The sequence below is a fragment of the Nilaparvata lugens genome, chromosome 10 (assembly GCF_014356525.2).
Source record: "Nilaparvata lugens isolate BPH chromosome 10, ASM1435652v1, whole genome shotgun sequence".
In the NCBI taxonomy this organism is placed as follows: Eukaryota; Metazoa; Arthropoda; class Insecta; order Hemiptera; family Delphacidae; genus Nilaparvata; species Nilaparvata lugens.
The window spans coordinates 34,228,751-34,244,827 of record NC_052513.1 but is presented as its reverse complement, the minus strand read 5'-3'; the positions used below and the strand labels follow the sequence as shown (position 1 = coordinate 34,244,827).

Below are 16,077 nucleotides of genomic sequence, written 5' to 3'. Positions count from 1 at the left end.
TATTTCTTTAATATATGAATCTTCTCTATTCAAGTGATAATAATGTGAAATATCTGTTCTATTTTTTGTTTTGAAGCATCTAAATTTGAAAATTTACTTTGTGAACATATTAGTGGTCTGAAAATTTTGCGAAGTGAAGAGCTACAAGACTTAACCTATTTCGGACTATGTGTAACCATATCTAAATTGGGGAGAGGATTAGCACAAGGTTACCTTATTTTTCCTCTCCCTATCATTTATATGATGTATACTTATTATATCAATCAATAAAGAATAAAGAATGAAGAATATCGTATATAGTATATTGTATTTGTTTTCTTCCTCAATATTGCATTATTTGGCTTCATTCCATACTTTAAGACGGATTCCTACTTATCAGTAGCCTACTGTATCTGAGGCAGTGACCGCTACAGTGAAAATATAATTCCCATAAGATTTACAGGGACTATTCCCACTGAGCCTGGCTGAGCGACCATGAAAAACCCCATTAAAACTTATGAAAATAATATTCTGACTGTAATCAGACATGTATAATACGAAATAATAATAACGATGTAATATAATTATACAAATATAACAGTAGTGTAGCCAGGATTCTAAAATGGGAGGGGGGGTGGTTGATAAAAACTTTTGGGTTTCCTATAGACCTTTATCTAGTGTAATTTGATGAGAGAGGGAGGGTGTTACCTTTGATATTTGGGCCTCCTAATTAATGGTCTTTATTATTCATATTTATTTATCTACTTATTTATTATTATTGATATAGAAAATTATCTTTTCTATATGCTGTAAGTAACTCACTACAGTATATTAAAAAAGGGTATATTCTGACTGTAATCAGACACGTGTAATACGAGAATAATAACGATTTAATATAATTATACAAATATAACAGTAGTGTAGCATAGCATAGTATATGCATAGCAAATTCATTATTAGTTTTGAGTATTCAATTGTTTGTAAATTTGTCATTTCGATATTTTGTGAAAGTCTCTTAATAATTAAAAGAAAATGATATTTTTTGAAATAATATTGATTTTATTCTTCCTTCCTCAATATTGAATCTCTACTCTCAATTTCATGCAACAGTTCAATAAATAATAAAAAAAAAAATTCAATAAATAACAATACTAACATAGGTTATTAAATAAATGATTGAACGATTGTTAACCAATCATAAAGAAAAACTACAAAACTAGATCACCATTATTTATCATTCATTCAAATGATCTAAATCACGATTCAACAGTAGCAATCGACATGTTTATGGGACTATTTAATTATTTCACTCGTTCTACAAGATCATTTTAATTGGCCCATAAACGTTACACCTAGGTCATAAATTCAGGTAGCCATAAATATATCCATTTAACGATATTGATAAAACGTCGGAAATTCAAACTGACCTGGAAGAAGCAATCAATATTATATTCTAAAAGTGTTGTTGTTATTGATTGCAAAGCCAAGGTCGTTATTAAAAGCATTCACTTGTACAAGTCTCAAAAATGATGTCTCGCCTTTTTTGATGTCTTGATAATGAAAATAAAACAGGAAAAGTGTGATACAATCTCAAAGCCAAGCCCTTAACAGTGAGATAATAACCCACATCTATTAATTTGAATATGCAAATTGTATTTATCATAGAAAGTTGATGCTTTTCTCAGTGTTTCAAGACTTGTTTTTCGGGAGGTGTGTACATATATACTTTTAAAAATGCATGTAATTATACATGTGTATGTGATATTTGTGAAATTCAATGTCGGCTGCAAGCTGAAAATAATAATTAATGAGTGTAAACCTTGCGAGCTCTAAATAAGGACATCATAAAGTCTGCCTGTCTGTATTACTGTTATAACTTGCCAGACATTTGAAGTCTATTTAATGATATAACGGAAATTTATAGCGTATGTTCTCAAGTGCTAGAAGAATGATGATTCAAGTTTGTAATTAATGTTCGTTATTCCCACTTAATAATATTTTGTGTAAATGCATTCCGCTGTCCTTTATGGATAAAAGTGTAAACTTATATTTGCAATTCACCCACTTTAGTGTAAATGCGTCACTTGAATTGAAATTAATTAAAGTTCAAATTGACTATAAAGCCTCCAGTATAGTGTCTTCTGAAAACCTTATCTCATATAAGGTTAAGTCATTGGATACAGCTTTGAATTTTATTATCCCAAGTGTATTTTAGATACTTAGGTATGTTATTCAAGAACTAGTAATTACATTAACTGACTAACTGTATTAAGAATTTTTTATATTTCTAATGAAAAACACTTTTTACTGAATGCAGTAACTAACAAGATATAGTTGATCTTAAAGCTTGAACTCGAATTAGGAAAATGAACCAAAGTTCAACAAATAAAGTCACAGTAAATTATAAATTTGGATAAATCCGTATTAAAAACCCATATAAAAACGTCGGAAATTCAAACTGACCTGGAAGAAGCAATCAATATATATTCTAAAAGTGTTGTTGTTATTGATTGCAAAGCCAAGGCCGTTATTAAAAGCATTCACTTGTACAAGTCTCAAAAATGATGTCTCGCCTTTTTTGATGTCTTGATAATGAAAATAAAACAGGAAAAGTGTGATACAATCTCAAAGCCAAGCCCTTAACAGTGAGATAATAACCCACATCTATTAATTTGAATATGCAAATTGTATTTATCATAGAAAGTTGATGCTTTTCTCAGTGTTTCAAGACTTGTTTTTCGGGAGGTGTGTACATATATACTTTTCAAAATGCATGTAATTATACATGTGTATGTGATATTTGTGAAATTCAATGTCGGCTGCAAGCTGAAAATAATAATTAATGAGTGTAAACCTTGCGAGCTCTAAATAAGGACATCATAAAGTCTGCCTGTCTGTATTACTGTTATAACTTGCCAGACATTTGAAGTCTATTTAATGATATAACGGAAATTTATAGCGTATGTTCTCAAGTGCTAGAAGATGATTCAAGTTTGTAATTAATGTTCGTTATTCCCACTTAATTATATTTTGTGTAAATGCATTCCGCTGTCTTTTATGGATGAAAAGTGTAAACTTATATTTGCAATTCACCCACTTGAGTTTAAATGCGTCACTTGAATTGAAATTAATTAAAGTTCAAATACACTATAAAGCCTCCAGTATAGTGTCTTCTAAAAACCTTATCTCTAAGGTTAAGTCATTGGATACAGCTTTGAATTTTATTATCCCAAGTGTATTTTAGATACTTAGGTATGTTATTCAAGAACTAGTAATTACATTAACTGACTAACTGTATTAAGAATTTTTTATTTTTCTAATGAAAAACACTTTTTACTGAATGCAGTGACTAACAAGATATAGTTGATCATAAAGCTTGAACTCGAATTAGGAAAATGAACCAAAGTTCAACAAATAAAGTCACAGTAAATTATAACTTTGGATAAATCCTTATTAAAAACCCATATAAAAACCTCCGAGTCATTACAAATTTTCTCACCAGATACCTGGGAAAGAAACTCATATGAAAGGAATATCATACAGGTAGTAAACTTCAACAATTTTGAATCAATCTGTATTCAAAACCCATATTACAGAACTCAAGATTTTGTTGAAATTTTCACTCAACGACCTGGAAAAGAAGCTCATGCAAGGCAAAAATTTCGTAAGCTACAAGAACTTTAGATCAATCTGTATTTAAAACCCGTATCAAAACTTCAGAATCTTTTCAAAATTTCCCACAAAAATATCTGAATGGATACCCATATAACACAAAAATTATAGTGAAATACAACTATTTAAAATCAATCTGTATTAAAAACCCGTATCCTCGAAAACCTAAGTTTTTTCTATTCAACACGGAAAAGAAAGATGAAATCTGGGCGAAAATGACTGGAAACTGGAAGAAACATGTGTGTGAAAAGGAAATAATTTGACGAGGAGAGGAGCTAAACGAAAACCAAAACAAGCAGCAAAAATAACGGACAGACCTCGGACCTGTTTCGGTAGTAGTTTGTGGAAATTCAAATCCAAACTGTCAGCATTGGTTGAATGGTAGGCAATGGTGTTTTTCCATAAGGAATGCTGACAGTATGAAGTGGATCTCCCTGTGATGCATCTCTAGAACCTACCACCTATAATAGTATGTTATTTATATCTATACATATGCTGCCTACTAGCATACAATCAACAACATATCTGAGGGGAAACCACACCCGGTTTTTCATACTAATCATCGCTAATATTCAGTTATTCACTAGAGTTGGATGCTAGTCATCATTATGATCTTCATCATCATCATCATCATCATCATCATTATGATCTTCATCATCATCATCATCATCATCATCATCATCATCATACTCTTTTCTTTTCATGATCTTCATCATCGTGGTGTAGTCTTCATCATCATCATCATCCTTTTAACCATCAATAGAAACATACTTGCAGTTACGGATATATAAAGGACTTATGAAATACGAACATATACTGTATGGGACTCATGTACAGTATGACCAAAGTTAGTAGACAGAAGGTTGGTCACTCATCTATAGTATTTTAGTTTAAATGCAATTGGAGTGGGGGAACTGCAGCCGTGACGTAGGCTGTAGTACAGAGTAGGCAGAATATCGCATTCTTGAAAATCATATATGGTGACGTATAGTCAAATTATATAACACAAACATTTCCTGATATGCAAGATTTCTGTTTCTGCTTTACAATAATTATCAAAACATTTGAATAATACAAGTATTTTGCCATATAAAAGCAAAAAACCCATCTCTCAACCTTCCCTTTCAAACCCTTAAAGTTTCTTCATCTTCTAGGTCGTGTTTATATTTTGTAGTTTGGCTATACATCAGCTTGTGAATTTCGGGGATGAGATATTTTGATTCTCGTAGAACATGTGCTCGATACCAGCTTGTGTTCAGTGCATTTATATGAATGAAATTCTTCGGATTCATTGGGATCGTTTTATCGGTTTATTGCAATGCATTGGTTTATCAAGATTTTTTATGGGTTAATCTGAAATTATAATAGTACAAAGTTGTCTACTAACGCTTTTCCAGCCTATTAACTTTTTCGTGTCACGTTTTTAGATTCTTGAAAAACTTTCAACTTAACTTTATTCATACAAGTTGAATGAACTTGAAATATTTAACAACATCATTAGAATCCGTGATTCAATCGCTATAAGTATGGAGAATTTTTAAGTTCTAGGTCAATCTTGAGGGGATTAAACGACGATGTATTTGAAGATACAGTGAATAAACTGTATGCTCAGTGTGGTTACTCTATCACATTTTTACTACACGTGACGTCACGCTGGCATTCCCCCCACCACTTCGAATCTTACACCTGTGAGTGATCAACCTTCTGTCTACTAACGTTGCAGTATGACGGCCTGAGATTATAATGGAAATATTTCAAAGCGGTCTTTGAAACTGGAATTCATTTTTGGTACCGTTTGCGAATATGTTGAATTTGTATAGTATACTTCTTACACACGGCATAATATAAACAAGTAAAGGATAATAAGAAAATAATGCAAGAGATATACTTCATTTGAGAAATTGGTGGGCGGAGGCAAGGGATCGATATGGTTGGAGAGGCAGGATTGAGGAGGCCAGGGCTCGATTTGTGCTGTGGGGCCACCGAAGAAGAAAGGATAATTAGAAGTTGAATATGGGACTGAGGTGGAACAGTAGTATGATATGTTATCTACTTTGATTTCTGTTGCCGGAACTGTCCTGGGTTCGAATCCTACCAAGTGCATGATTGTTCTTATCTCATTTGCTACCCATAAGCACAAGTTGAGCTTCCAAAAATCATGTGATCTAATTTATGAGCGAAATTATGAGTTTTGTATCCGAAAAACATTTGACTTAATCTATGAGTAAATTATGAAATTTATACGTGAATTGTCCCCAAAACATTTATGCCCTGGGTTTGAATCCTGCCAAGTGCATGGTTATTCTTATCTCATTTGCTACCCATAAGCACAAGTTGAGCTTCCAAAAATCATGTGATCTAATTTATGAGTGAAATTATGAGTTTTGTTTCCGAAAAACATTTGACTTAATCTATGAGTAAATTATGGAATTTATACGTGAATTGTCCCCAAAACATTTATGCCCTGGGTTTGAATCCTGCCAAGTGCATGGTTGTTCTTATCTCATTTGCTACCCATAAGCCAAAGTTGAGCTTCCGAAAAATATTTGAATTAATTTCTGAGTTTTGTCTCAAAAACATTTGAACTAATCTATGAGTAAATTATGGAATTTTTGCGTGAATTGCCCCCAAAACATTCATGGCGTGTATTTCTCATAAATAGATAAAATGCCGAGTGACCTGATTTAGGTGTCTTAGTTTTCAGGTTGCACTGATCAATTTCAGGCCTCCGACTTGACTTGAAGATTACCCTTTAGGCATCCTTGACCGACGATTCAACTTGTTTCGCCATTTCATCCGAAACACGTGACTGTCTCTTTCTCATGTCTACTACTTTCATAATGTTAGTTAATGTATGGGTCTCTTCAAACTGAGCTAAGCTAGGCTGATGTGAACGGGGCAGATATGTAGCTTGGATTTACATTGGGAGATAGGATGTATTTCAGCGTAGCATAGTCCGTGCAAATTTACTTCGGACTTGGGTTGGACATGCGCAGCAGAGATAGTGTAAAGTGGAAATGACCTTATGTTTGTTTTATGTTTGTTCAGATGTTCTTAATTTTGCCTTGATATAGAGGGAATCAGTATCAATTTATTTTGCCTTGTTGTAGAAGGAATCAGTTTTCCTTTAGCGTTTTGGCGTTTTCATAAGCCTTTTTTGGCTTAATTTTGCCTTGATGTAGAAGGAATCAGTCTGAAAAACTAAACTTGAAAATTAGGGAAAATTAATCAAATATGAAAATTTTTCAAAAAATAAAAACTTTCAATAATTTATTTTGAAAAATAATGCAATCTTTTTTTCCAATTTCTTGTATTAATTTGTTGTGTTTTGTGTGTGTTTTAGCCGGAAACAGTGCCACAATGCAGCATCGACATGAACAAGGTGGTGGAGGTGGCTGATGGAGAGGAGCTGACTGGCAACGCGTTTAGTCTGCTGATCCGCACAGCTGAGGACACGTGTCACTTTGTCAAAGGCACGTGTCGCGAGGAGGCGCGCTGGTGGGCTGACGTCCTCTCTGTCTTTCCAAGGTCAAAGGTCAGTTCGGCAATCAAATCAAATCATAGAGAAAATATAGCATAAGAAGATGGTTTGTAGAATTCATTCAAAGTTTTGTATCAAATTCTGTTTTTGTGTATCAAGTTGAGATGATGTCGGCTTTTATAATTTTGTGTTGATACTGTACGGTACTATGTATGGTGATAGTGTATCATTTTTATAGTGATACTGTAGAGAAAAGATAGCATAAGAAGATATCCATGGTTTGTAGAATTCATTCTAAGTTTGGAAGTTTTGTATCGAATTTTGGTTTTGTGTATCAAGTTGAGATGATACTGTATCATTTTTTGTTGATACTGTATCATTTTGTTGATACTGTATCATCTTCTGGTGATACTGTATCATATGTGGTGATATACTGTATCATTTTGTGGTAATTCTGTATCATTTTGTGGTGATACTGTATCATTTTGCGTTGACACAGAATCATGTATGGTGATATACTGTATCATTTTGTGGTGTAATGATACTGTATCATTCATGGTGATACCATAAAGAAAATATATCATAAGGAGATATTCCATGGTTTGTAGAATTCATTCTAAGTTTAGAAGTTTTTATCAAATTTTGATATTGTGTATCAAGTTGAGACGTTACTGTATCATTTTTTGTTCATACTGTACCATGTGTACTGATACTGTATCATTTTGTGGTGTAATGATACTGTATCATTCATGGTGATACCATAAAGAAAATATATCATAAGGAGATATTCCATGGTTTGTAGAATTCATTCTAAGTTTAGAAGTTTTTATCAATTTTGATATTGTGTATCAAGTTGAGACGTTACTGTATCATTTTTGTTCATACTGTACCATGTGTACTGATACTGTATCATTTTGTGGTGTAATGATACTGTATCATTCATGGTGATACCATAAAGAAAATATATCATAAGAAGATATTCCATGGTTTGTAGAATTCATTCTAAGTTTAGAAGTTTTTATCAAATTTTGATATTGTGTATCAAGTTGAGACGTTACTGTATCATTTTTTTGTTCATACTGTACCATGTGTACTGATACTGTATCATTTTGTGGTAATAATATATCATTTTGTGGTGATACTTTATCATTTATGGTGATGCCGTAGAGAAAAGATAACATAAGAAGATGTCCCATGGTTTGTAGAATTTATTCCAATTTTGGAAGTTTTGTATCAAATTTTGATTTTGTGTATCAAGTTGAAATGATATTGCATCATTTGCTGTCATCTGTGGTGATACTGTATCATTTTGTGTTGATACTGTATCATTCATGGTGATACCATAAAGAAAAGATAGCATAAGAAGATATCGCATGGAATAGAGCTGTTAAATTTCACTGTTAACTCAAGCCGATCGATAGTCGAGGCATTTCTTTTTTGTGAAGCTATGTGACGCTGGTAGTCTCTCATATTTATAGAGACAAGCCTAGAATCATTTTAGTTCAAATCAGTTTTTATCATAGAGAAAATGTAGCATAAGAAGATATCCCATTGTTTGTAGAATTCATTCCAAGTTTGGAAGTTTTGTATCAAATTTTGACAGGTTTTGTATCAAGTTCAGATGATACGGTATCATTATGTGTTGATACTGTATCATCTTGTGGTGATACTGTATCATTTTGTCAATCACACTTGATCAATCAAGTCGTTTTATGGTTATACTGTACAATGTGTGGTGATACTGTATCATTTTGTGGTGATACTGTATCATTTATGGTGATTCTGTATCATTTATGGTGATACTGTATCATTAATAGTGATAACATAGAGAGAAGATAGCATAAGAAAATATCCCACGGTATAGAGCGTTTATGTTCCAAATTTCCCTCAAGCCGATAGTCGTAGTTTTTCTCTTTTGTGAAGCTATGTGACGATGGTAGTCTCTCATATTCACAGAGACTATAGAATCATTATTTATAGAGACTATACTCATATTGTGCCGTTCTTACACTCTCACTCGGCCAAAATTGTAATAATAGACAGTAGTCGACTTGAGTTTACAAAAAATCGGCTTGAAATTTGGGACATAAACGACCTATACCAAGGGATATCTTCTTATGCCATCTTTTCTCTATGGTTTCATTCTGCCAAAACAATAATGAAATCAGGTTTTAGGATACTGAGGTTCAGGAGCGTAGAGATTGTGTGAAAGTTCTTCCTAAACTTCTAATTTGCTTATGTACGTTAACAGGCTGCACTCGAACTACACACGTTAAGGTTGTGCAATAAATAATTTTTTTTTTCATTTTTTTTCTTTTTCTAATCTATTGGACAGGTTCTTGGAACATAATCTATGCAATAGATTAATTAGTTAACGTACCTAACGTACGTTAACGTAGTTCATTCGTCATGGGTCATAGAGGAGGCTATATAGTTTTTATTTATTGCGGTAGCTTCTTATAATGAAAATTGGTTTGTTTTTTCAGATTGATTTCTACATATATTGCAGGATATTGTTACATATATTTCAGATTGAATCTACATATATTCCTACATATATTTCTACATATTTACATACACATAAACCCCACCATTCATAGCCAAACGCTAATAATAATAATAATGAAAATGAAACCTATGTTCTATTTCATAAAAGCGTCAATGTCATCGAATTAATGAACGTTATGCTATAAAGACCGAAATAGCTGGCATTAATCATAATAAATTAGACAGGACAGTTTGGAAGAGCAAGTTTTGAACTTAATCGATAGAACCTAATTTACTCAATATTGAATATAAATGAATCAATTATGATGTATGGAAATAAGCAATCATTCAGCATTAATGAATGTGTTGTTTTTTTATTTTTCAGGGAAGACACAAAAGGAATGCTACCTTTCCTGGCAGTCAAACATCTCTGTCAAGTGCGTCCATAATCCAGTCACCAGTCAGAGGTATTTTTTCAAAACAAACAGAATTTTAATACGTATATATTTTTCATTTTTTGGGACAAAATCCAATGATCAAATAGTCGTACATATCTGGGGTGTATTCAATATAGTTTAGGGACAATATACTTGATTCAAATTATTTTAATAGGGAATAGGGCTGCTTGAATATAATTAAAACAATATAAAACTTTTAGTACCCTTAAACATATTTTAAAGCTAAAGGGTACTACAAGTTTTATATTGTTTTCATTAAGTCGAATAAAGTAGCTTAGTAGCCCATATAAGTAAAGTGATTTTAGGAAACTGCTTGAATGTATGTATTACGAAAGAAGAAATTATAATAATATTTATAGTTCATACAGAAAATGTTCTATCTAATTACAGTGAATTAAGATTGATTCCCAGAGGAATGCAAAAATTTCCCTCACAAAGGCCCGGTTGCACAAGAGCCGGTTAAATTTTAATCATGATTAATTTCACGTGAACCAAATCAGAGAAGATCATTTCAAAAAGATGGTTCTAATGGAATGTTTAATTACAGAAAATTACTGGTACCCTTTTGTTTTATTTTTTATGAACACGACTAGTTTTCAGCACTTATTTTTACAATATCGGGGACCGAGCTTCGCTCTGGAGTACAAAAGCATAAAAAATGTATTACGAAAGAAGAAATTATAATAATATTCATAGTTCATACAGAAATGTTCTATCTAATCACAGTGAATTGAGATTAGTTCTCAGAGGATAGCAAAAATTTCCCTCACAAAGGCCCGGTTGCACAAGAACCGGTTAAATTTTAATCCTGATTAATTTAACGTGAACCAAATCAGAGAAGACCATTCCAAAAAGATGGTTCTAATGGAATAAATCAGGATTAAAAATGACCCGGCTTTTTTACAACCGACAACTATTGAATGATTACAAAAGTTCAACAGCTGAGTCATAATTTTGACACAGTCCCACACACATGAACTCGCTCACTCACTTCCATCATCAGCAGACGACGAAATAGTTATTATCATCTGTTTTTCCAAGGATGAATAATAATTATCCTTTATGTCCTCAATAATGTCCTTCAGCGAGTTTTACCAGGGATGAGACCTAGTGCAATCGAATTTCTTATATTATAAACCTACTATGTTCTGAATTTCGTGAGAATCGATAGAGCCGTTTTCGAGATCCGGTGAAATACAAACATAATTATAAATATCTAAACATTATTTAAACATATCAACAGAAATTGCTCGTTTAAATAGTATAGGATAAAAATGAAACAAAAGTGTATCAGTAATTTTCTACAATTATACTAAAACTAGTAAACATCTGTAAAAGTTTCACTAAAACATCGGAAGACTTCTTCACTAGCACAGACTCTATACAGGACTCAAAATTTCTACTCTGTAAGAAAGAAATTTCCATATAAGTTTGAATGTTTCATTTCCTCCTAATGAAACATTGATGAAACAAAATGAAACACAACTCCTCGGTGTGTGACCTCCCATACACTCCAATGCTTCAAATTTCGTAGACCACCTGTCCGAAATTGTGTTGTGAAAGCTGACGCCTTGAAAAAAGAACTGGTTATTCCCATTAACAATTTGTTATGAATCAATTTCACTTTCTTCGATTTTTTCGTCTGTAATTTGTTTAGGTGCCGACTGTTGATGGTTATTAGCTGTGTTGTTGACACTTGAAAAATGTGGTTGGATTTTTTTGGTAATTGGTTTTTAATGTTGCGTCATTCTGTGTTTGATTGCTGCCCAAGTAACTTGAAAGGAGATGGAAGCTGTTTAATTCATATGTTTGATATATGGGTATCTCAAACATTCATTTCATTATCAACATATCATCAATATTCAAAACCCATTTTTTAAAAAAAAATAATACTTGATAATATAACATTTCGTGGTCAAGTGGTAGAGTTGACATTACTGTCCAAACTTCGCCAAGTGATTGAATAAAAAAGTAATTCTATTTATGTAACATACAATAAATAATGTTAATATAGACAACAGACACATTCGCCCAAAACTGCTCCAATCCAAAATTTGAACTCAGCAATTAACATCCTATTATCTGATATCATCCTACACTGATAATCCCATTCTTGTATCTCAAATTTCTAATTTCAAAGATCATTGCTTGATATATTTTTCATGTTTGTTAGATAATTTATTCTGGCTTAGATATAAGTGCATTGTAACTTAAAATGTAGCTAACTGCTACAAAAATGCTAGTTGCTAGTGAATTATGAAATTAATATTGAGATGAAGATTTGATATTTATCTTAGAGAGTATAGGTTGTAAAATTATACTCTCTGTAATCAACTCTCCATGTAATCAATGTAAGTATAGAATCACATTTTATAATCCATGGTCTGTCTATCCATGAGTTGAGAGCCCGGCCAAATTCAATGTTGCTAGTAAAATTCTAGTATCTTACCTTCATTAGATGGTAAAAACAGCCAGGAATTCAAAATAAAATCTGATCCTTGAATCTATCATGAAAATGATGCGTACATGAAAAAAGTTACTAATAAAATTCTTGCCTTCCTTAGGTGGAAAAACAGTCAGGAATTGAAAATAAAATCAGATTCTTGACACGAAATAGATGAGTTGAGCAAAAAGTTGTAGATAGATAAGTATAGTGGTAGATGGGAGATAGAAGTCTAGAGAATATGTAGATTATCATAAGAGATTCAAAGAGTGAAGGAAATGTAGATTAACAGATAAGAGTCTCAACCGCAAAGATAAATCAATAACGAGAAACAGAGACAATTACTGAAGAAACAAAAAGGTTAGGAAAGTTCATCCAATCTTTAGTGAGATATTCACTTACAACTGACAGCCTTCCTGATAGATAACATAGATAATTCCCATTCTTTCAATGCTGACAGTATAGGGTGAATCTCACTGTTGAGTATGCATGCAAAACTATAGTGAGGTCCACGTTATAATGGCAGTGGAGAAAGATAGGAGAACAACGTTGCCGCTCCTCCGCCTTCTATAAATGGTAGCTGATACAGGTTTATTGATGTAATATTAACTGTTCATTCTCGTTTAAAATAATAAATTATATTTTATTAAGCAAGAAATTATATTTTTTAATAGTTCCATAATGAAGTTTCATAATTTAATTTTGTTAATTAATAATAATATTGAATTGAATTTATTGCCAAAAATCACATACAAATACTTGTACAATAGAATACAATCATCAGAGTATGCAATATACAATTACCTACAAATAGACATTGATTGTAACTTGCACATTTCAAATTCAAATTATTATTGATTCTCAAAAAAATATACAACACTTTCAAGACAAAAAAAGATATAAAATAAGAATCTACGCCTGCAAAGAAACCCTGTGCGTAGGTGTGAGTTGCAATATAAATTAATTCTACATGGTTAAAAGGCGATCTGGCAACAGAGTAAAGCGAGGAAGAGATAGCGCTATCAGCTTTGTTGAATGGCAGACAAGGATAGCAATACGATTGCTAATCAAACACTGCCATTATATCGTGGACCTCGTTATAGGAAGACATAGACAAGAACAGTCACCCATAATATTTAGACTACTATTGGAGTCCGTTGATACACTTTCACAGACTGATTTTAATTGATGAATTGAATCTTGGAGTGGTTGGTGTTTTGTGGTTCACTTCAAACTGTCAGCATTGGATGAATGGGAAGCATTGATGTTATTTATGAGGAATACTGACAGTTGTTAGTGAATCTCACTAGAGCAGAAAGTAACAAAGTTGGAGTCAACTTTTGGTTGATAATAATTCATGGTGAACAGTGCGGAAAATAATGAGGTGGTATAGTGTGGAACATGTTATAATGGCTGTATTTGATCGAAATTGGTGTTGGTAACCTTGTCTATATCATCCTTGTATCATCTTTGTATCATATTCCTATAGTAAGGTCCACATTATAATGACAGTATTTGATCAACATTGGAGTTGCTATTCTTGTCTACCATTCGACAAAGCAGATAGCACTATCCTTTCCTAGCTCTGCAATCGTCGCCAGATAATTTTTCAACAATGTAGAAATATAATTAATTAACAAAATATTTTATATCAATTATGGAAATATAACAATTAATCATTGTTACTCAAAAAATATATTTTCTTGAAAAATGGAATATAACTGATTATTCCAAACAAGAATAAACAGTTAATATTACATAAGATATGCCGGTATCAGCTACCTCTACAGAAGGCAGAGAATCGGCATCGCTGTACTCCTATCTTTTCCTACTGCCATTATAAAGTGGACCTCACTATAGTTGATGAGAGTAACAGTTGATCAGAGATCAGCGCAGCTGATTAAATCAGCATGCTCAACGGAGTTGAACCAATTCAGACGGAGATATAGTGATTTTAACATCAACTAATGCTGACGGTTTAAAGTGAAGCTGACTATAGAAGAGACACCAGTGATAAATGGGGAGATGGAATAGATATGGGTAATAAGTAGCAGAAGGTAATGGAGAGAAGGGAGTTAATGATTTTTGATGATAAGGAGATGATGGAATAAAAGTAAGAAAGGTGAACAGATACAGATACAGACAGATACAATGATGATTTGATGATAGAGGAGGTGAAAGAAAATTAATGAATGAAAAGGTTTTATTCTCATAAAAGCAACAAGTTACTAACTTTTGAAAAATGAAAATTATACTATAATTTTATGGAATAGTTCTCCTCACCTAGAAACGAGTCTGTGTGTGAAGTTGAGAAATACTGATGTAAGGGAATCAGTAGGGTAAGACCAAGGATAGTATATAGTATATAGTAGATAGTATATATCCTTGGGGTGAGACGGGTTTTGAGAAAAGATTTGATGGGATGTGACACTTTGGAAAATGTGAATAAAAATTTATCGTAATTGAACTAATAAATGATTATGATTATTGTCATAACTTGTCCATGAATTAATTTTGTTCTTTCTTTACAATTTTCATCGGAATTGTGTTCATTACAATAAATAGAAAAATATATATAAATGTTAGTATTAATGGAACTGAAAATCCAGGAGAGAGAAGAACGTTGATAAACGTGAAATCTATAAAAGAAATCAGTGAAGAAAGAAGAGTTGAACAATAAGAGAAATAGAAGGAAGATTGGGGAAAGTAATTGAAAGAAAGACAGCTGAAGCATGAAAAGACCAGATATATTTTGTAGTCAGATTGAAATTTTCACTCGAAAATTGCAGTTTGATTCTGAAAAAAATTGCTTGAGATAAGAGATGCTTCTTACAATAATTACTTTCTAGGAAAGGTCATTTGATATTTCATTTATCAAAGAAATATTTTTTTAATAAGAAACTTTCAACCAAATAAATTATTCTTGTACTTATTCTCTACTTTCAAAAAAAGTTCATTTGGAAAATAAAATTTCACAATAAGTAAAATATTGTTGATCATAAAAAATCTCAATCAAACGTTCACTCGAAGAATTTGTACTAGAGACTAGACATACCTTTCTAGTTAATTTCAATCACATCTTCAATTGACTCTCACCAAGAATTATTAATTTCACTTGCAAAATGCAATATTCCTGCCAGTCACCTTTCCAATAATACATTTTTATGTAATTATGGTACGACGCCATTTTAAATTGCTTTTTTTCAACTATCCAGCAATTATAGCATTCCAGTTACTTTATTTTGAGTCCGGTCTCACAAGGTGTCAAACTATCAAAAGATAAACCGAAAAACTTCTATAAATAAACTACCAACTTCTATTTCATGCCATAAACTTAGATGAATTGTTTTTTTTCATGTAATACTATTACATTATTTTAAGAGTTCTTGTAGATATAATTATTTTCATAAAAATACTTCACTTATATGGATGGGCTCCTTTTGTACAAATTAATAAAAAAATATAAAAACTTGTAGTCCTTTATTATTAAAAACTTTAAAATATTTCAACGACTAGTGAAAATGGCCTAAGTTCGTAACTATCGTTGAAATATATTA

The 16,077-nt window shown here is 32.1% G+C and overlaps 1 protein-coding gene across 1 annotated transcript in view; it reads left to right on the top strand.

Moving 5' to 3' along the window:
• The window catches only part of LOC120353359 (protein outspread-like), a 254,806-nt gene extending 244,662 nt beyond the window's left edge, over window positions 1-10,144 (top strand). Inside the window, exons 4-5 of the mRNA XM_039436714.1 lie at window positions 6,995-7,186; window positions 10,005-10,144. Of these exons, the coding sequence (XP_039292648.1) occupies window positions 6,995-7,186; window positions 10,005-10,115 (303 nt within the window). The 3' untranslated portion in view covers window positions 10,116-10,144. The remainder of the gene's footprint in view (window positions 1-6,994; window positions 7,187-10,004) is intronic.
• Window positions 10,145-16,077: the final 5,933 nt, after the last annotated feature.